Source organism: Schistocerca americana, chromosome 7 (assembly GCF_021461395.2).
Source record: "Schistocerca americana isolate TAMUIC-IGC-003095 chromosome 7, iqSchAmer2.1, whole genome shotgun sequence".
NCBI lineage: Eukaryota > Metazoa > Arthropoda > Insecta > Orthoptera > Acrididae > Schistocerca > Schistocerca americana.
In genome coordinates, this window is record NC_060125.1 from 15,703,611 (window position 1) to 15,727,038 (window position 23,428).

The 23,428-nt window shown below is 41.7% G+C and overlaps 1 protein-coding gene across 11 annotated transcripts in view; it reads right to left on the reverse strand.

Moving 5' to 3' along the window:
- The window catches only part of LOC124622601, a 113,268-nt gene that overhangs the window by 66,755 nt on the left and 23,085 nt on the right, over nucleotides 1-23,428 (reverse strand). For 9 of the 11 annotated variants that reach the window (XR_006980658.1, XR_006980657.1, XM_047148360.1 and 6 more), the window contains exons 2-3: nucleotides 15,453-15,768; nucleotides 869-1,070 (exon numbers count right to left, since the gene is read on the reverse strand). Coding sequence is in view for 9 of the 11 variants with exons in the window: in XM_047148360.1 (XP_047004316.1) it covers nucleotides 869-1,070; nucleotides 15,453-15,670 (420 nt within the window). In the remaining 2 variants the exon portion in view is untranslated. Of the gene's footprint in view, nucleotides 1-868; nucleotides 1,071-10,651; nucleotides 10,730-15,452; nucleotides 15,769-23,428 lie in introns of those variants that run through there. The other 2 variants (XM_047148357.1, XM_047148362.1) reach the window with 2 other exon arrangements.

A 23,428-nucleotide genomic window follows, 5' to 3' on the forward strand; every position in this document is an offset into this window, starting at 1 on the left:
CCGGACGGTGGTGGAAGGGAGTTTTTGAGGGTGGGGTAAAAGTACAACATTAGCAAGGCAGGGTTTATCAGCTATGAGGCGACGTGTGGGAGGTTCGGAGGCTTTTGTAGAGGTGGTACAGAGTTGCCGAGCGTGCTGTCTGACACGACATTCTTCATTTTAATGACTGCTTCACAGCCTGTGCCACTTGGTTCCTTCCTACCACCACCAGCTTTTTCTGAACTGCACAGCTGGGAACTCTCGCAATATATCCTATGTTCTCGTAACTCTCCTCGCCACAACCTCTGTCGATAATTGTCTTTAACCCACCTATCCTATTCTCTGTCCCCACTCCAGCACTACACAGCCTTCGATTCCACCAATGCACCCACAGTCCTTTTACTTCTCTCCTTTCCCGCACCCCCCTCTCCCCAACTCCCCGCTCTCTGTCTAACACCCCGGCTGCACCTAGCTGCCCTACCATCTCCCCTCCTCATTCCTGTATGTTCCCACAAGCAGCACTTTAGTGTCCCCCACCTCTACGTGCTATCCCTCCCATCCAGTCTCATCCTCACCCCCTCTACCCAGATTGTTTCTCACATTACATGCAGTTGCTCACAATCTGGCCTCGGCAGCCTGAGACAGTGGGCATGTATGTGAGTTCTATTTGCATGCGTGCATGTGCGGTGTGTGTGTGTGTGTGTGTGTGTGTGTGTGTGTGTAATCCAGAAGGAGGCCTTTCAGCTGTAAGTTTACTTGTTCAGCACTTTTTGTTTTATCTGAGACTCAGCATCTCCGTTATACGGTGAATAGCAATCTATCAATAGCAATCTTGTCATTACTCAATCCCGGATTTCCCATCTTTTAATAAAAAGAATGTAACACTTACCGAATAGCCAAGCTTCTGGGCGGCGTGCAGGCGGAGATCTGCGAGTCTCCGGCATTTGTCGCAGAGCACGTCGATGACGTGGGGGCTGACGGCGCACCACATGTGTACTTTACGCAGGTTTCGGGCACTGCGGAAGATACGCATCGCCTCCCGCTCGGTCCTGCCGCTCTTACAGTTCTCCGAGTTGCAGTGCCTCGAGACCCTGTGGAATAGCAATATGTCGACAGTTCACTCCTGAATAGTATCTCCGACTGGCAGGACAGAGAATTTGTCAACACACTGTGGCAGTCTATTTTAGCACCCACAATCGAAGTGCTGTCCCGTGCGAAACCAGAAATTAACAGATAGGAAAACCAAACAATAACAAACACAAGCACAAAAATAGGGGGGGTAGGGGGGCATATCAGCACAAATGTTAACTTTCAAAACCAGTGGTTCTGATGTTGATGGGAAGGAAGGATCATTAATAGTAGTAATTTCACCTTTATAAGGCATCCATGGGGAAGAAATAAAAACTTTGAGGTTCCTGATGACATTGTAATTCTGTCAGAGACAGCAAAGGACTTGGGAGAGCAGTTGAACAGAATGGACAGTGTCTTGAAAGGATAGTATAAGATGAACATCAACAAAAGCAAAATGAGGATAATGGAATGTAGTCGAAATAAGTTGGGTGATGCTGAGAGAATTAGATCAGGAAATAAGACACTTAAATTAGTGAAGGAGTTTTACTATTTGGGGAGCAAAATAACTGATGATGGTCGAAGTAGAGAGGATATAAAATGTAGACTGGCAATGGCAACGAAAGCGTTTCTGAAGAAGAAAAAATTTGTTAACATCGAGTGTAGATTTAAGTGTCAGGAAGTCGTTTCTGAAAGTATTTGTATGGAGTGCAGCCATGTATAGAAGTGAAACATGGACAACAAATAGTTTGGACAAGAAGAGAATAGAAGCTTTCGAAATGTGGTGCTACAGAAGAATGCTGAAGATTAGATGGGTAGATGACATAACTAATGAGGAGGTATTGAATAGAATTGGGGAGAAGAGGAGCTTATGTCACAACTTGACTAGAAGAAGGGATCGGTTGGTAGGACATGTTCTGAGACATCGAGGGATCACCAATTTAGTATTGGAGGGCAGTGTGGAGGGTAAAAATCGTAGAGGGAGACCAAGAGATGAATACACTAAGCAGATTCAGAAGGATGTAGGCTGCAGTAGGTACTGGGAGATGAAGCAGCTTGCACAGGATAGAGTAGCATGGAGAGCTGCATCAAACCAGTCTCACGACTGAAGACCACAACAACAACAACAAGGCATTTATGAGGTCTGTATCTTGGCTGAGGGTCTCCCTGGGTATTTGTCAGGATTATTGTGTGCATCGGGTCCACGAAGTACAGAAATATGCGAACTACAAGTTATTAGCCATCACCACTTTATTTCTATGAAAACATTTATAATAACGTGCTTGCTACACCGACCTGTCATAACATGTGACCTCCTATCATGAACAAATATAGATTTGTCAATACTTCATTGTGAGTTGAGAAAGACACGATTCTGCATCAGAACCACGCGCATCGGCAACTGTTGTGCCTTTGGAGGCAGCCAGTGACGCGACACAACTCCTGTGCATGTGTGTGTGTGTGTGGAGGGGGGGGGGGGGGGGGGGCCTGCAATGTGAGAATAAAAGTGCTGAAAACCAAAGCGTAGGTTGAAATGACTGAAGGTTGTTAGACAAGGAGACATTATAATCTCCATCATTCTTTCCGAGCCATTTTGGACACGGCTTATTGAACTGAGTAGGTTTGACTTAACAAGTCTACGTAAGTTTTGTGAAGAAAATACACATTAATGCAATTGATATCTCACAAGTTATCTGGTACAGATTAAAAATGTGGTGTAACAGTTCTTAATAGCAATGCTAAAACAGATGGATCAGAAGTCCAACAAGCACATAAAGGCACAACTGTCAAGAATAAAAGGTAAAGGAACGCTAAACCATATTAAATGTTGATAGCACTTGAGATACATAGACTTCCAAAATTAGACTGTATAATGATAAGCATTTTAATGAATAGGAACGATTACTGCTGGAACACTACTACTACTACTAGTAGTAGTAGTAGTAGTAGTCAAACAAAAGAAGCAAGGGAGATTAGCATTTAACCTACTGTCGACAATGAGGCCACTAGAGATGGAGCTGAAATTCAAATACAGTTTTTATTTTCCTTTGTGCATAGCACAAATTTTTGGAGACTGTCTACTAAAGTTTTTTCTTTCATTTTTGTACTTATTTTACAAGAACCTTCTACAAAGTCAATTATAAGTAACAGGCACAAACAACAACATCAGCTACAAATTTTATACTTTTGTTTTTAAACAAAATTCTAACTATCTTATTTGTTTTTATTGACAATCACCTGTGATTATGCGTGTCATGGGTATATCAGATGCAGAATCTGCCAGTTGTCCACTGTGAACTAATTCCAGTGGTGATACAGTTGTCATGACAAGACAAAGATCATGTGTAGCAATAATTGTTTCTGTATATGTGTACTAAGAATAGACTAATTTCACTGTCAATTTAGCCATATGTATCTGCTTTTTCTTATGTTGAAAAATTTCATATATGAGACAGGTCAAGTAAACTATAATAAAACACGATCTCTCTTTCGCATTATTGTTCTTAGAGTTAACGTGTATCACTGTTTCTTATTAACAATACATAAATGAATTTTTCTTTAAAAAGTAAGTAGAGATGAGCCTTTCAACATAATTAATTATTCTGAGACTGTTTAATGAAAACGTGTTGGACTGTTATTGCAGTTTTATGTAATTTGGTATTTAAGTACTGTTGCTGCCGAGAAAGTTTCAGCAAGACCAAAATGTGCTTTTAATTTATTGTCATTTGTTATTTTTTCTTTTTTCAGTTTGTGTGGTTTTGTTGCTCTGAATGAATTTTCAACCTCAAGCACAGTGTGCACCAATTTGAAATCTAATGGCAGATTAAAAGTGTGTGGCTGACCAAGACTCGAACCTGCCAGGAAGTTGCTTATCAGTGTACACTCCACAGTAGAATCAAAATTCATTGCAGAAACTACGTTTTAGGCAACAGCTGAGCCATTTCTGGGTACGATCATTTCTTTAGGGAGTGTCGAGACTGCGAGGAATGTGACAGAACTTGTGTAAAGTTTCGAAGGTAGGAGATGAGGAACTGGTAGAAGTAAAGTTGTGAGCACAGGTCGTGAGTCGTGCTTGGATTGTTCAGTAGGCAGAACACTTGCCCGTGAAAGGTAATGTACCACTCCAGCACACAGCTGTAACTTAACAGGGAGTCGCAGTAGTATTATAATTACATTCTGTACACTACAACTGCAAACTACAGACTGATTCGAGTTGATTTGTATATAATTTTGAGAGTGAACAATATACTTAGTAAGTTTAATGCTTTGAGTTACAATAGTAAATATGAGAATTGAGGAGGTTATCTGTATAAAAAACTGAATTCTCAACTACATTACAAGCATTTTAGTCACGATGCATACAAGTGGCTAAGAGGTCTGTCAAGATCACAGTACAGGACCGTCGTCATTACCGGGCGATTGTAACACAAACTGTTAATGTTCTATACTTTTGTTGTTGCAGTAAAAGTAGTACTATTTGGGTGCAACTGACACTTTGCAAAGTGCTCATACACTTTTTTGATTTCACCGAATGCTGTTTTTCAGATACTACTGCTGCCGAGTGGGTGCTGTTCGACATGCAACTGATTGGAAACAGATTTGCGCAGAAAAACGGAGTTACACTAATTCTGCTACACGGAAAGAGCAACTCGCACGAATATTCGAACTTAGGCTCGTGAATTGACAATTAATGCTATACGGTGTCACTGTCCACTGCGCAAAGTGGTACCGAAATTTATAGATTCTAAGACTACGTATTTCTTGTCGGATGTTAGGTTTTATACCTAATATCCTAGCAACTGTCACCTTTTTTGCAATCTCCTTTGCTCGGATTCGCACAGTTGAAAATGTGAAGAGGTTACAATTACAGAAGCAGGACAACGCAAAGAAATGTGTCGGTTGGTCGGTAAGGATCGAGGGACTCATGGCGATGTATCAGACTGGGGTTGCCACAAGTTTCCCTGAGTGAAATTCCCTGATTTCCAGACAAGTTTTAGCATTTTCCCTGACAAATTTTGAGATTTCAAGGGTGAAAATTAAGACGTAAGTTGACAATCTGTCTTTGTAGCTATGGTACAAGAAACAATAGTGTAAACTAGGAAATATCTTTAAAAAAACCTTGCAAGCAGATGGCATTTCCTGATGTGAGCAAAAATCTTTAGTACTAACCTCAACATCTTTTGTAATGAACTGTTTTTAGATGGAGAAAGCAAGCCACACGGTATGCGTGTTTCATTAAAACCACTGATATTAATTTATTTCAAATAAATGAAACATTTTTGGTGACAAAAATACGCATTTCCTTGGAGTTAAAAGAGATTCAAAATACCTTCACCAATTTCATAAATAACCTCAGAAAAAAGTAGGCCTCTTGAAAGAAGTGTGTAAGATGGGGATGAACTGTGTAAACCAGCTCTGTCGGTGGCTGCCAATAAAAGGTTGGTTCTACTATGTTTGATATTGTGTTACATCTATTATTTTATTTATTTATTTATTTATTTATTGTTCTGTGGGACCAAATTAAGGAGAAGTCTCCATGGTCATGGAACGAGTCAATACATAAAATTATAACACGATATTAGAAACAGATAAAATGAAATATAAAGAAAAACATATTCAGGTGACAAGTCGTAAGTTTAAATGAAGAAAATCAACAATGTAACACTGGAATTTGCTTAATTTTTTAGCTCTTCCAGGAGCTCCTCGACAGAATAGAAGGAGTGAGCCATGAGGAAACTCTTCAGTTTAGACTTAAAAGAGTCTGGGCTACTGCTAAGATTTTTGAGTTCTTGTGGTAGCTTATTGAAAATGGATGCAGCAGAATACTGCACTCCTTTCTGCACAAGAGTCAAGGAAAAGTGCATTCTACATGCAGATTTGATTTCTGCCTAGTATTAACTGAGTGAAAGCTGCTAACTCTTGGGAATAGGCTAATATTGCTAACAACAAACGACATTAAAGAAAATATATACTGTGAGGGCAATATCAGAATTCCCAGATTTCTGAATAGGGGTCGACAAGAGGTTCTCGAACTTACACCACACATAGCTCGAACAGCCCGTTTTTGAGCCAAAAATACCCTTTTTGAATCAGAAGAATTACCCCAAAAAATAATACCATACGACATAAGCATATGAAAATATGCTAAGTAGACTACTTTTCGTGCTGAACTGTCACTTATTTCAGATACTGTTCTAATGGTAAATAAAGCAGCATTTAGCTTCTGAACAAGATCCTGGACATGGGCTTTCCACAACAGCTTACTATCTATCCGAACGCCTAGGAATTTGAACTGTTCCGTCTCGCTTATAATATGCCCATTCTGTCTGATCAAAATATCGGTTCTTGTTGAATTGTGAGTTAGAAACTGTAAAAACTGAGTCTTACTGTGATTCAGCATCAAATTATTTTCCACAAGCCACGAACTTATTTCATGAACTACATTATTTGTTACTGTTTCAATATTACACACAAGATCCTTCACTATCAAGCTGGTGTCATCAGCAAACAGAAATATTTTTGAATCACCTGTAATACTAGAAGGCATATCATTTATATAAATAGCTGTGGCCCCAGCACCGACCCTTGGGGAACGCCCCACTTAACAGTGTCCCATTGGGACTGAACATCACTGCCACTCTCAATATTGCGGAGAATTACCTTCTCCATTCTGTTCTTAAAGTAAGAGGCGAACCAATTGTAAGCTACTCCCCTTACTCCATAATGGTCCAACTTCTGCAGTAATATTTTGTGGTCAACACAGTCAAAAGCCTTCATTAAATCAAAGAGAACACCTATCGTTCGCAACCTTTTATTTAATCCATCCAAAACCTCACAGAGAAAAGAGAATATAGCATTTTCTGTTGTTAAACCATTTCTAAAACCAAACTGAACATTTGACAGCAAATTATGTGAATTTAAATGCTCCAGTAACCTTGTATATACAACCTTCTCGATAACTTTAGCAAACACCGATGGCATAGAAATAGGTCTAAAATTGTCAACATTATCAATGTCTCCCTTTTTATAAAGTGGCTTCACTACCGAGTACTTTAATCGGTCAGGAAACCGACCACTCCTAAAGGAAAAGTTACAGATATGGCTGAGAACTGGGCTAACATACATAGAACAATACTTCAGTATTCTGCTAGATACCCCGTCATATCCATGAGAGTTCTTGGTCTTTAGTGATTTAATTATTAACTCAATCTCCCTCTTGTCAGTATCATGGAGGAGCATTTCAGGTAACAGTCTCGGAACACTTTTTTCTAAGAGCGCTATATGATTCCCTGTTGGGACTAGGTTTCTATTTAGTTCACCTGCTATATTCAGAAAGTGATTATTAAATACTGTACATATATGCGACTTATCAGTAACACGGACATTCCCACTACGCACTGATTCTATATCCTCGACCTGTCTCTGCAGACCAGCAACTTCCTTTACGACTGACCATATGGTTTTAATTTTATCCTGAGACTTAGCTATTCTATCTGCATACCACATACTTTTTGCCTTCCTAATAACATTTTTAAGCACCTTACAATACTGTTTGTAATGGGCTGCTGCATTTAGATTTTGACTGTTTCTAACGTTTTGATGTAATTGCCACTTTGTTCTACAAGATATTCTTATCCCTCTAGTCAGCCACCCAGGCTGCCTGTTTGTGCTAGTACCCTGTTTTAAACGTTCTAACAGAAAGCAACTTTCAAAGAGCATGAGAAAAGTCTTGAGAGGAGCATTATATTTATCGTCTACTGTATCAGCACTATAAACATCTTGCCACTCTTGTTCCTTTATAAGGTTTACAAAGGTCTCTACAGCAACTGGATCAGCTTTCCTGAACAGCTGATGACTATATTTAACACATGTTGCAGCATAAAAATCTTTTAAAGTTAAAATTTGCGCATCATGATCTGAAAGGCCATTCACCTTTTTGCTAACAGAATGCCCTTCTAGTAATGAGGAATGAACAAAAATGTTGTCTATGGTTGTTCTACTGTTCCCTTGCACTCTCGTTGGAAAGAATACGGTTTGCATAACATTATATGAATTAAAGAGGTCTACCAACATCCTCTTCCTTGCACAATCACTTATACAATTAATATTGAAGTCACCACATATAACTAACTTTTTGTATTTCCTATAAAGTGAACCAAGAACCTCTTCTAGCTTTAGCAAAAATGTTGTGAAATCGGAGTCTGAGGATCTATAAATAACAACAGTTACAAGTTTAGCTCCATTAAATTTAACCACACCTGCACAACATTCAAACACATTTTCAGTGCAGTACTTTGACACATCAATTGACTCAAATGGGATGCCGTTTTTCACATACATGGCTACTCCCCCACACTGCAAAGAGCTCCTCGAAAAGCAGCCAGCCAACCTGTATCCTGGTAAAGGAAGCCTCTGAATTATCTCCTTATTTAAGAAGTGTTCAGATATACCAATAATTTCAGAGTCAACATCTATAAGCAGTTCACTAACTTTATCTCTAATACCTTGTATATTTTGATGAAATATACTAATTCCCTTATTACTCGGATACCTAAGCTTTGTCAAAAGTGATTCCCTTGTTAGAGAAACTTCCCTTAAGCAGGAATACCTATCAGCTGACTTCAATCTAAAAAAAGTGCAGCTCTAACACCCACTACTGCAGGAATTTTCCCACGAGTGATCCCACCAACCCCACCTATGCTGTCACGTATAAGCTTTGCCAACCTCCCCTTCCCATACCTGTTGAGGTGCAGGCCATGTCTAGTGAGTATTATGTGACTTTTCTTTTGACAAATACATGAGTACATAGTGCACAAGCTGCCAGCAACCAACACAATTTTTCTGATATATAAACTACTTTTGAAGTGCCAAAATGTACTAGAACAAATAAAATGTCTATAAAATGCCGCACTGTGCAACGTACTTGTGGTGAGACAGTCACAATTCCTGAAATCCATTGCCCACGGCCTCTGGTCTGCTGAGGAGCACCGCAGACCTGGGTCCGAGGATAAACCGTGAAAATCTGCTGCATCGCACCACACACAAGCAGATCCGGCCTGCAGGCAGATCAGTGGGACTAGATCAGACAGGCAGGGCCTGCACATTAGTGGAAACTGAACAGCAGGCCAGACACATTACAGATACTCGCAGAAACGGCCTGCAGTTTTAGGTCGTCACGGAAATCCACTCGTGTGGCCAGCTATTCAGAGTCACAGACAGCGCGTCGACGAAATGAGGCCACGGTGCTCGATCCGTACGAATACTCCGAGAATCGATAATAATGAGGATAGGTAGCGAGTCACCGTAAAGACGATCGCTGAACCAGAACGGGCACGTAGAAAAGACAATCACACTCTCACAACTAAATTTTCAGCCACAGCCAAACAAGAGCACACACGCATTCACACAATCACTAAGACGCAACTCACGTACGCAGGGTTGCCAGCTCTGGCCACTGCGTCTACAGTATCTCAGAATCAGATCCGAACAAACCACTCCCCACACCTCCACGCCTCTCGTCGGCAGCTGCTAGGCTGGCGGCAAGAAGTGTCGGCAGCACCGACTGCGAACTGATGGGAACGGTAGGAAGGGGAGAAGAGAAGCAGCAGCAATGAGGGAGTAGGGAAGAGGCACACGTGCTCAGCGACGGTGCACGACACATCAGTAAACAAACCATTTCACATACCGAGACAAAAATGAGTATTTCTAGTGTTTTTTCAAATTTCCCCAATTTCCTTGACGTGTTTAAAATTCCCCGATATTCCCCAATTTCCAGAGCCTGTGGCGACCTTGCAGACATTCTGTCACAGCTGAGAATTAATTTAAAGAGAGGTAAATGTCTACGGGTTGGGCAGATACAAAATTATAAGAGCATACAAGGACTCTCCCCACACCCATTTGTGGAGGCAGAAACTTCACTCCTATCCGATCCCCACCGACCACATAATGGGCTCACCAAGTTACAGAGGAAGAAGATGACCTAGCCAGGACATTCAAAATAGCAAAAGCCATAAATCTATAAACGTAATGAACATCAGATGGGCTGGCGACAAGAAAATAAGGTGAGAGTAACAGTGACGTCAAGAGGTGGGTGGGCGCGGGCGAGTGTCGCTCGGGGCTCGGCGTGTGGCGGGAGTCTTCCCTCCCTCAGCTGCCCCTCTCCGGAGAGTCGAAGTCTTAAAGAGGGGAACAGCACCCACTATCTTGGGGGAAGCGTGAAACCCTATTAAGCAGATACTCTGTCAACAGCTAGTACGGAGGGTAAGAAATAATGAAGGTCTCGGCTACAATGGAGTGTTGCCCCTAAAACACAAAATAGGGTATGGCAGAAAAAAGGGCAAACCACACCTGAAAGTGATTAAAACAGAGTAGGAGAGGTATGACCGTGGCAGCTGATAGAGATGGTGGTGTTGACAATCCCACAGAACCAGTCAAACCATCCCACACCATCCCAAAAGCACTTCAAAACCACCATACGCTGTCCACCAACATTAGAGGTGAACAATCCGGAAGACTGTGCTACGTAGGATAGGAGATTCATTACAGCGGTACAGCAGCAGTCTCCTCGATAGTGTAGAGTTTGTTAAAAGGGACAGTAGCTCACCAGATGTTCTGTTTCTGAGTGAACAGAGGTCTGCAGATCTCCACACACTACTGTCTACGTGAATGTCGGGTGGGTAATCGCTTCTCCAGCCAAACAGGCAGCCGGTTCATTCCCTGGACTCGGGACCCGGAGACAGACAACTGAGCAGGCACTGCAACTGAGGTCACGGAAAAGATCGTAAACAGTAGGTGACGAAAGTAACATCGGTCAATAGCACGGAGACTGCTCACTGGGTCACTACAAATTAAGATCTCATCAACAGAAGTCTGTTTTATAAAACTTAAAGCTCTGTTAATGACTATCAGCTCTGCAGTAAAAACACTAGATGTTCCTGGTAGCAATTTTCTTTTTTAAAAAAAAGGGTTAGCAGGAGGCGTAAAGCATATCCTGCCTTACTCGGGGTTTCAGAGCTACTACCATCCTGATACTCCTGATGAACTGACAAAAACAGACATTGAAAGATAACAGGGATGATGCAGGTTGGTCTCAATTCGTGGTCTGGGTGCTAACGGAGGGGGCAGAACACAGTGTGCACATTCTGAGCAAGTTACGTGGGGGACCTCCAGGTGCATTCCGACTGTTAATCACCCCCGAGGGTGGGTGAATCGGTGTCCCTTATCCGAGAAGAATCCGATAAGTTGGACAATTAGGAAAACATTCGAGTGCGATTGCGTAAGTGAGCTGGAGTTGGTACTGTGAGAAACGGAGAGGTAAGTTCTCTGCTTCAGCAAAGACTTTAAGCAGAACTGACCTGCTTATTGTAGTTCTTTCCTCAGTAGCATCATCACTCTTTTATCAGTGAAGTTGAAAGTCCAAATGAGTGAGGGATGGTGTTTACTCAAAAATGTACATACAATCTAGATTGCATTAACACACATATATGCATTCTTCACTAAGTTCAACTGTTAAGAACAGTGACCCGTTTATCAATTACAAAAACTTACTAGCCCACAAAACCAGATCGACATCTACAATAACAGTGGTGAAGTTAATTGTTTGACTGTGGTACAAAATACAGTCAGTATTTACACAAAAAAGTCACAGTTCCTTTTTAACACTACCCTGTAGTAATTTATTACAGAAATGATTTCACTTCGGTAGTTCAATCCAGTCCATAACGAGCTTCAGTATTCAACAATCGGTAGTTTTGATGACCGTAACATTTCCTACCATTTTTCAATCACAACACAGTTTAGTAAAGATGTTCATTAATTTAGGCTACAGAAATCACTCAAAAATTATTAAGCATCCAAGTCTTGAGCTTTGCTGTTGTCAGTGGACATATTTTTGCTCGCCGAACACATGTAGTAGTGGCACAAATTGACACTGGGAGTGCTCCCGACATAGGTCTTACTCGTGAGCTTTCAAACGACCGACTGCCAATTCTGGGTGAAGTCTGACTCTTTGTAGACTGGCACAAGAACAAACTGCTATTTTGGAGGCTACATTGTGGTTTAAAAATGGCTAGGTTGGATTTTTCTGATTTTCTTATATTACAAGAACTAATATGATTTTGGCTCACAGAAAATGTTGCTGGTCAGAAATTCAGAAAAATACTTGGGTGCTATTACTTTCACACAATGTAGATCCCTTATTTACATGCATCAGTGCCCTACTGCAAATTAGGGTAAATTATATGAAATTATTAATTATTAAATCAATTAATCAATACTGCATATCATTTTATACACAAAAATAAGTAAGTCAAAAGTCATAATCTAACAGTAGCTATGATGAAATTTGTAATGGAAGACGGGGCTGCTGATGTATTTGAATGTCAACTGTCTTGTCACTGGTAATTTAAAGTACTTTCCATAAAAGTCAGAATGCTCAGCATTCTGTTGGTATGGGTCATTAAATTAAATTGTGCCGATTAGCTCACCAAGTTTCACACGTATCGAACTATGGTGTTAACCCCAATCGATTGTAATACTTAATCAACACCTTCCACAGCCAAACTGATGCCACCAATGCAATCAGCGTAGTGAGAAGAAAAACTAAACGACAAAGCTAAATGGAGAAAGCCCAGTTACACCTCTGCAAAAGCAATACATGTGCCATATATGACTTACAAAACAGTACTGGAAACATGGTAGAAAATTATAGGAAAGAAAAAAAATTTGCTATCAGCAGATATTCAAAACTTAGCAGATGGGAGAGGAGAACCATGCTATATCACAGAGTGTCAAAGGAAGTAGTCTCAATGAAGTGGTCTCAATGAAGTGGTCTCAATGAAGTGGTCTCAATGAAGTGGTCTCAATGAAGTGGTCTCAATGAAGTGGTCTGATGATGATGATGATGATGATGATGATGATGATTGGTGTGTGGGGCACTCAACTGCGTGGTCATCAGCACCCGCACGAAGTCCCAATTTTTACACAACCCAATCTAGCCACAATCACAAATGATGATGATGATGATGATGATGATGATGATGATGAAGAAGAAATGATGAGGACAACACAAACACCCCACCCCGGGCAGAGAAAATCCCCAACCGGTCCGGGCATCGAACCCGGGACACTGGAGCCCAGAGGCAGCCACTATACGACGAGCTGTGGACTGCTGCCAGTGACTCGACTTATTCCACGATGACAGACTCGGTGCAGTCATTTCAAATTTGAAGGTACCCCTGAAGCATAAACCTGGTGACCACCATCCAGTTAGGTCAAAACTGTGGCCCGGTACGTACGGAGTTAGGCCGAATAGGATGATTCGCTCCCCGAGAGGTGTGGGCGAGGAAGTGGAGAGGTTTAAGCTTACGCGTGCGGGCGACTCTTTAGTTAACAAGTATGGGACAGCTGTGTCAGCCTTTTATCAAAGAGGAATCCCAAAAATTGAGACTGTGCAACAACATCCCGGCACTAAGTACACAAGTCGAGTTCTGGGTCCAGACGGACTGCGGTAGGACGACACAAATGCGTGTCTCACATTTTTGTCGAAGAGAATTGGAGGTCGCGGGAAAGGGTCCAAGTGGAGGCTCCGTGGATACACCTTGAAATTGTTGTTTGGTGAAGGCTACAGACTGGGAGCTGTTACAAATGCAAAAGTTGAAACAATGTGAGTGTGACGAGAGGTACGACAGGTTGTGAAATGCATGGAGCCCTGCCATTTTTTTGGACCCGTGCACTCTGAGTGGTGTACCGACTGTAACACGAAAAAATCAGTGGAGTAAAAGCCGACAAAAATCAGTAGGGCGTCTTGAAAGCCCCTGTCATTTAGGTTAAGTAAAATGTGATCATGCTGGGCAGTGTTGTATGCCTCATGGAGATAAAAAAGGCTTCAATGAGATTTCACCATTTAGAAACACCCCATCAGATTGCTGTTTCCAACCTAACCACACGGTTAATTGAGGATTGTTCCTCCTGGAAACTGGGGGACAAAAGGCCCAGTGATTCGAGAAACCAGAACAACCGTCGGGCCACCATCTTTTCGAGCAGTTTTCAGAGCACACTGATGAGGCTAATCGGTCAGTAGCTGTCAATGGATGTCTGGATTTTGCCTGGTTTAAGGATAGGGATACTATCTTGACCCTGAAAAGCAAAAATACTTTCTGGCCAGGTTTGAGTAACATTCACATGTTGGATGATGAACTGAACCAGGGCCTGAGGCCACACTGTTTGATGCGTCAAGAGCCTGAAAGAGTTCCTGATCAGAGAAAAGTTCATTATATAATCAATCATGACCAGGGGGGGGGGGGGGGGATAGGGAGGTGTCTTCAACATGTCTTATGTATTTTTTTTAAAAGAAAGAAAGAGAGAGATGGGGAGAGAGAGAGAGAGAGAGAGAGAGAGAGAGAGAGAGAGAGAGAGCTATATTGCTATGTTGTGGGATTCATATGAATGGTTCAAATCTTATCTTTGTAACAGGCACCAAATGGTAAAGATACAGGGAAAGTTTACTCATCAGAATACCAAAGAGTCGGATACGGGGCGCCACAAGACTCCCTGCTGGCACCACTGCTGTTCTTAATATTTATAAATGGCATGCCAAGCCATGTATCAGCAGCAGGTACAATATTGTTTGCTGGTGACACCAATCTGTCTGTTAAAGCTATGAATGATGCTGGCCTTCAGAAGACAGTCACAGTAGCGCAGAAAGATGAAATGTATTGTTTATGGATAACATTTTAATTGTGAATGACAAAGAAAGAGTTTCGGTAGACTTCAGACATAAAACAAACTAGGAGCCACATAAAAACAGAACTTGGGCAGTGTAAGATAAAGAAAACCCGTGTCACTAAATTTTTAGGAGTACGGATAGATGAAAATGTAATGTGGGGAAAACATACAGAAATGTTTCTTGCATTAAACATGTAAGTACACCACTGGCCCTATCGTAGACTTTTACGCCAGAGCACAATAGGAACTGGTGGTGGGCAGAAAGATATTTAATCGGCAGAGAGAGTCACTGATCTTTGGAATCTTTTGAAACTCCGTCAGGGAAAAATGAGCGCAAGAAAAAAATGAATGGGTACATTCTCGCAAGGGGTAGAAAAGAAAGGTAAAAATATGGCGTATACCCTGGTTCACAAACAGAACAGGGTACAAGACTAACGAAGAAGTAAAAGAAGACAGTTTATTACTAGCACCTGTGCACCAAATGACACTATCCAATTTAGCTAACACACTCAATCTAACAAATATACCAAAATCAAATAGGTCTTAGCTCCTTTACAGGATTCTAAAAGTGGAACTCATTTTGAATACAAAAGCAGAATGATCTAAGTTGTGCCGACAGTGTGCTCACATCCAAAGTTCCCACGTCAGTTTTACAATGTTACAGCCAGCAGGTTACTTACCCGACATGGTATTCCTTGTCAGCCCACAACCTCAAATCTCGCGACAGCTTTCTCCAACGACGGCACACTTTCCATACCACGTCCACTAGCTCAGTGAAAGACAAGTGAGAGAAGATCTTTATCAGTATCTCCTCAGGCAAGTCGTCAATGCTCGTACGCCACACTGCAGCGCCTTCTCCCGCGTGGCACAGTCCACTGTGCTCAGACACTGAAGCCATTTCACTGTCGAGCCTGCAGTCGGACTACGGTGAGGTGGAAGGCGCCAGGGGAGGTGACGAGCTGTCGAGTGGACGTCTGTCGGATATGCTTGCAGACACTGCAAAAAAACATAAACAGCATTACAAACCCGCACTCACACGGATTTCAGCTACTTCCCACTGTGTTAATGGAACAAATAACAGCAACGACATGCCAACATTATTTGACAACTGTCGCTGAAATCATTTCTTATGGCTGAAACTATTTCAGGACAAGTTAATAGTGTGATATTGAGCCAACAGACCACTCACATCATTGATGTGATAGAGATATGTGCCTTAAGGAATAACTGACAGCTGACATAATAAAAAACAGAAACACTGCAATATAAATTCCGATGATGTCACAGGATCTCCATTGGCACTGAGAGTCAGGAATGCTGTTCTTTTTAATGCCATCCGATGTAGGTGTACCGTAGGTCTGTAGAAAAGCGTAGCGTTCCAAAAGATTGGAAAAGGGCACAGGTCATCCCCGTTTTCAAGAAGGGACGTCGAACAGATGTGCAGAACTATAGACCTATATCTCTAACATCCATCAGTTGTAGAATTTTGGAACAGGTATTATGTTCGAGTATAATGACTTTTCTGGAGACTAGAAATCTACTCTGTAGGAATCAGCACGCGTTTCAAAAAAGACGATTGTGTGAAACCCAGCTCGCGCTTTTCTCCACGAGACTCAGAGGGCCATAGACACGGGTTCACAGGTAGATGCCGTGTTTCTTGACTTCCTCAAGGCGTTCGATACAGTTCCCCACAGTCAAAGTAAGGGCATATGGACTATCAGACCAATTGTCTGATTGGATTGAAGAGTTCCTAGATAACAGAACGCAGCATGTCATTCTCAATGGTGAGAAGTCTTCCGAAGTAAGAGTGATTTCAGGTGTGCCGCAGGGGAGTGTCGTAGCACCGTTGCTATTCACAACATACATAAATGACCTTGTGGATGACATCGGAAGTTCACTGAGGCTTTTTGCGGATGATGCTGTGGTGTATCGAGAGGTTGTAACAAAGGAAAATTGTACTGAAATGCAGGAGGATCTGCAATGAATTGACACATGGTGCAGGGAATGGCAACTGAATCTCAACGTAGACAAGTGTAATGTGCTGCGAATACATAGGAAGAAATATCCTTTATCATTTAGATACAATATAGCAGGTCGGCAAATGGAAGCAGTTAATTCCATAAATTTTCTGGGAATAGGCATTAGCAGTGATCTAAAATGGAATGATCATATAAAATTGATCGTTGGTAAAGCAGATGCCAGACTGACATTCACATGAAGAATTCTAAGGAAATGCAGTCCGAAAACAAAGGAAGTAGGTTACAGTAAACTTGTTTGTCCACTGCTTGAATATTGCTCAACATTGTGGGATCCGAACCAGATAGGGTTGATAGAAGAGAGAGAGAAGATCCAACAGAAAGCAGCACACCTCGTTACAGGATCATTTAGTGATTGCGGAAACGTTACGGAGATGATGGATAAACTCCAGTGGAAGACTCTGCAAGAGAGACGCTCAGTAGCTCGGTACGGGTTTTTGTCGAAGTTTCGAGAACATACCTTCATCGAGGAGTCAAGCAGTACATTGCTCCCCCCAACGTATATCTCGCGAAGAGACCGTGAGGAGAAAATGAGAGAGATTAGAGCCCACACAGAGGCATACCGACAATCTTTCTTTCCGCGAATACGGGACTGGAATAGAAGGGAGAACCCATAGAGGTGCTCAAGGTACCCTCCGCCACACACCGTCAGGTGGCTTGCGGAGTATGGGTGTAGATGTAGATGTACTGAAAATCTGAAAATATAGCCACTGTAAGAAAATAGTGTCTTCACCAGCGACATAAATTTAACTCTGGAATACACAATACAGTAGCCTATACAAAGAGAAAGCCATCACATTCATTGGCTTTGCCAACGCACAATCAGACTATCATCTTCCAATCTAACTTAGGGCTCACGTTACACTACTGGTCAGTCTGTCACTACAAATTTCATACCTAGACCTAGAAAAAGTCTTTGATTGTGTGAATGTTGACATCCTATTAGACAAGCTACGGAACATGGGCATTAGAGGCGCTGCTTATGACCTAATAAAGTGTTATGTGAGCATTAGAAAACAGTTTGTTCTGCTTAAAACGGAAAGTGGTGTCTACAAGTCAGAGATCGCTTGCATAAAATATGGCGTGCCCCAGGGCTTGGTGTTGGGCCCCCTTCTGTTCTTTATCTATGTAAATGATATTAAATACTGTACTATAAATTCAAAAATTGTTTTGTATGCCGATGACACGTCCATTGTGTGTAAAAAGGAGTTGTGTATGAACTAGAGGCCAAGTGTAATAATGTGACAAAAGAAATTGTTCAGTTTTTTAATGAAAGCCACTTAAATGTAAGCACCAGTAAAACATGTTTGATGGAGTTTAACAAAAGTAGTTTGAATAATGAAATTAAATTATACATTGTCAACGAATTGGTAAAGAAAGAGTCTAGTGCAAAATTCCTTGGCGTAACAATCCAAAGCAACCTGAAATGGGACACACATATTGACTCCCTAACAACTAAGTTGTCAAAAAATATATTTGCAATCAGTACTATTAACAAGTTCTGTAGAGACACTGTAGTCCTATGGACTGCATACCGTGCTCTTTTCTCCTCTCACTTGAACTACAGTATTGAAATTTGGGGGGCAACAACCAAACTCATTCTTCAAAAAAGGGGTGTGAGAATAATCTGTGGAGCAAAATATAGGAAATCTTGTCGCAACTTGTTTCCAAAAACTGAGGTGTTAAGTGTTGTAAACACATACATTCTAAAAGCCATATTGCTTCTGAAAAGACTGCACCCGAACACTTATTCAGATTTTGACCAGTACAATACTAGAAATAAAGTTTTTACATTGGCACCCACAGAACAGCACTTTACGAAAAGGGGCCTCAGTACGCAGGTATAAAATTGGCTAATGCACTGCCTAGTGCAGTCGTGGCTCTTCCTACAGTTAAATTGAAACACCAGCTTAAGAAACTTTTAGTAAAACACCCTTTCTACACATTAGAAGAGTACCATACTTACTTACACGAAGAACAACAAATGCTTCGCGAAATTATGTGAATAGAAATCAGTAAACATCTTATTGTAATTTTGTTGTAAATTAATGACGTATTCAGAAGAATGTGTCTTGTGTATTGTACAAATACTTCAATCATTACTGTTTCTTTGTACGTGTGCAGTGTACCATTCGATGTTGAATAAAGCTATTATTATTTCTTTCCTTTCTCAGATGTTATATATGGTTAAAAATGGAAAGTGACACGGACCTCGATCAAGCGTGACTTCCTTTTAACTGTACGGTATATGTTACATTGCATTTAGGAACGTTCGGGTAATTGAACATCAATAATTACAGATTTCTGTAGTTCTATATATAAGTTTGGATGCAGCTGTATTGCGTTGATGTACTAGTGGATATTGTGTGGTATGACTCCTGTAGTTGATGTATAATTGGTATAATGTCAACTTTATCCTGATGCCACATGTCCTTGACTTCCTCAGCCAGTTGGATCTAATTTTCAATTTTTTCTCCTGTTTTCTTCTGTATATTTGTTGTATTGGGTATGGATATTTCGATTAGTTGTGTTAATTTCTTCTTTTTATTGGTGAGTATGATGTCAGGTTTGTCGTGTGGTGTTGTTTTATCTGTTATAATGGTTCTGTTCCAGTATAATTTGTATTCATCATTCTCCAGTACATTTTGTGGTGCATACTTGTATGTGGGAACGTGTTGTTTTATAAGTTTATGTTGTAAGGCAAGCTGTTGATGTATTATTTTTGCTACATTGTCATGTCTTCTAGGGTATTCTGTATTTGCTAGCATTGTACATCCACTTGTGATGTGATCTACTGTTTCTATTTGTTGTTTGCAAAGTCTGCATTTATCTGTTGTGGTATTGGGATCTTTAATATATGCTTGCTGTAATATCTGGTGTTTATTGTTTGACCCTGTATTGCAATCATGAATCCTTCCATCTCACTGTATATATTGCCTTTTCTTAGTCAAGTGTTGGATGCGTCTTGATCAATGTGTGGCTGTGTTAGATGATACAGGTGCTTGCCATATAGTGTTTTCTTTTTCCAATTTACTTTCTTTGTATCTGTTGATGTTATGTGATCTAAAGGATTGTAGAAGTGGTTATGAAATTGCAAAGGTGTAGCTGATGTATTTATATGAGTGATTGCTTTGTGTATGTTTCTAGTTTCTGCTCGTTCTATAAAGAATTTTCTTAAATTGTCTACCTGTCCATAATGTAGGTTTATTATGTCGATAAATCCCCTTCCTCCTTTCGTTCTGCTTAATGTGAATCTTTCTGTTGCTGAATGTATGTGATGTATTCTATATTTGTGGCATTGTGATCGTGTAAGTGTATTGAGTGCTTCTAGGTCTGTGTTACTCCATTTCACTACTGCAAATGAGTAGGTAGATATTGGTATAGCATAAGTATTTATAGCTTTTGTCTTGTTTCTTGCTGTCAATTCTGTTTTCAGTATTTTTGTTAGTCTTTGTCTATATTTTTCTTTTAGTTCTTCTTTAATATTTGTATTATCTATTCCTATTTTTTGCCTGTATCTTAGATATTTATAGGCATCTGTTTTTTCCCTCACTTCTATGCAGTCACTGTGGTTATCCAATAAGTAATCTTCTTGTTTAGTGTGTTTTCCTTTGACTATGCTATTTTTCTTACATTTATCTGTTCCGAAAGCCATATTTATATCATTGCTGAATACTTCTGTTATCTTTAGTAATTGGTTGAGTTGTTGATTTGTTGCTGCCAGTAGTTTTAGATCATCCATGTATAGCAAATGTATGATTTTGTGTTGGTATGTTCTAGTAATATTATATCCATAATTTGTATTATTTAGCATGTTGGATAGTGGGTTCAGAGCAAGGCAGAACCAGAAAGGACTTAATGCGTTTGCTTGATATATTCCACGCTTAATCTGCCTTGGCTGTGATGTGATATTATTATTATTATTATATTACTTAACAGAAACAGAATTTTCTGGCGAGACATTCGACAGGTTCGCTAACTCGGACGAACAATCGGCTTCCGACATAACCCAGACCTCCGCTACATTACAGCACAGTTCGTCACGGCAACCCCGTCCATGAGATCATTGCTGCCAACGGATTGTCACCTCCACTGTTCCTACAACACTTACGAGTCAAACGATTACGACCACTGACCACCGCGACATCCGTTGCTGCCTGGTGGCGTTGTGGGCATACGATGTGGTAACAAAAGTATACAAGTGGGGCAGACACGTAGAGAAGATACGGGTTGCAAATGGGGAAAGCCATTCAGATAAGTGACTCTGATAAAGGGTAGATTACTACTACGCAGTGCCTGTGAAAGAGTATCTCGAAAATGGATAAGCTGATCAAATGTTTACACGCCACTGTCTCGAGCATCTACAGAAAGAGGTAGAAGGACAGTGAAACTAGCACTAGGCACTAAACGGTTGGACATCCACTACTCATCAGAGAACGTGGGCAGGATAGGTGGTGAGCTGTGGCGTCTCGGCCAAACGAGCACAATGTCGGTGCACACACGAGTGTTTCATCGTGCATTATCGATCACGATGTTACGCAGCAGACCATCCGTACGTGTTCGCACTTTAACCCGACAACATTGTCAATTACACTTCTGGCCATTAAAATTGCTACACCAAGAAGAAATACATATGATAAACTGGTATTCATTGGACAAATATATTATACTAGAACTGAGATGTGATTACATTTTCACGCAATTTCGGTGCATAGATCCTGAGAAATCAATACCCAGAAGAACCACTTCTGGCCGTAATAACGACCTTGATACGCCTGGGCATTGAGTGAAACACAGCTGGAATAGCGTGTACAGGTACAGGTGCCCATGCAGCTTCAACACGATACAGTTCAGTTCATTAAGAGTAGTGACTGGCATATTGTGATGAGCCACTTGCTCGGCCACCATTGACCACACGTTTTCAATAGGTGAGAGATCTGGAGAATGTGCAGGCCAGGGCAGCAGTTGAACATTTTTTGTATCCAGAAAGGCCCATACAGGACCTGCTACATTCGGTCGTGCATTATCCTGCTGAAATGTAGGGTTTCGCAGGGATCGAATGGAGGGTAGAGCCACGGGTCGTAACACATCTGAAATGTAACGCCCACTGTTCAAAGTGCCGTCAATCCGAACAAGAGGTGACCGAGACGTGTAACCAATGGCACCCCATACCATCACGCCGGGTGATACACCAGTATGGCGATGACGAATACACGCTTCCAATGTGCGTTCACCGCAATGTCGCCAAACACGGATGCGACCATCATGATGCTGTAAACAGAACCTGGATCCATCCGAAAAAATGACGTTTTGCCATTCGTGCACCCAGGTTCGTCGTCGAGTACACCATCGCAGGCGCTCCTGTCTGTGATGCAACGTCAAGGGTAACTGCAGCCACGGTCTCCGAGCTGATAGTCCATCCTGCTGCAAACGTCGTGGAACTGTTCGTGCATATGGTTGTTGTCTTCCAAACTTCCCCAACTGTTGACTCAGGGATCGAGACGTGGCTGCATGATCCGTTACAGCCATGCGGATAAGATGCCTGTCATCTCGACTGCTAGTGATACGAGGCCGTTGGGATCTATCACGGCGTTCTGTATTACCCTCCTGAACCCACCGATTCCTTATTCTGCTAACAGTGATCGGATCTCGACCAATGCGAGCAGCAATGTCGTGATACGATAAACCACAATCGCGATAGGCTACAATCCGACCTTTATCAAAGTCGGAAACGTGATGGTACGCATTTCTCCTCCTTACTCGAGGCATCACAACAACGTTTCACCAGGCAACGCCGGTCAACTGCTGTTTGTGTATGAGAAATTGGTTGGAAACTTTCTTCATGCCAGCTCGTTGTAGGTGTCGCCACCGGCGCCAACCTTGTGTGAATGCTCTGCAAAGCTCATCATTTGCATATCACAGCATCTTCTTCCTGTCGGTTAAATTTCGCGTCTGTAGCACGTCATCTTCGTGGTGTAGCTATTTTAATGGTCAGTAGTGCACATGTGCAGTGGCCGCGGGACCGTCGGGGTTCGACTGACGATCGATGAAACGTGTCAGCTCTTCGGGTGAATCACATTTTTGGTAAACAACGGTCATGTCCACAAATGCCGCCATCGAGGTGAACGGCGGCTCAGAATGTGCAGCGCACCACGGACGCGGGCTGGTAGGACCAGCGTTATGCTCTGGGAGACATTCTCCCGCATTTGCTCAGCACCTGTGGCAGTAATCAAAGGCACTCTGACAAATGCAAACCACCTGCATCCCTTCACGCTAGATGTCTTCCCCAATGGCGGTGTTATCTTTCTGCAGTATAGTTGTCCGCATCTCGGAGCCAGAACCGTGGAACAGGAATTTGAGGAGCATTATAGCTCACATTAATGTCTCGCTGACCAAATTCGCGTGATGGAAATCCTACGTGTTTTTGTCACTATTAGGCACCACCACCGCGCACACAAATCTGCAAAAAAATGGCTCTGAGCACTATGGGACTCAACTGCTGAGGTCATTAGTCCCCTAGAACTTAGAACTAGTTAAACCTAACTAACCTAAAGACATCACAAACATCCATGCCCGAGGCAGGATTCGAACCTGCGACCGTAGCGGTCTTGCGGTTCCAG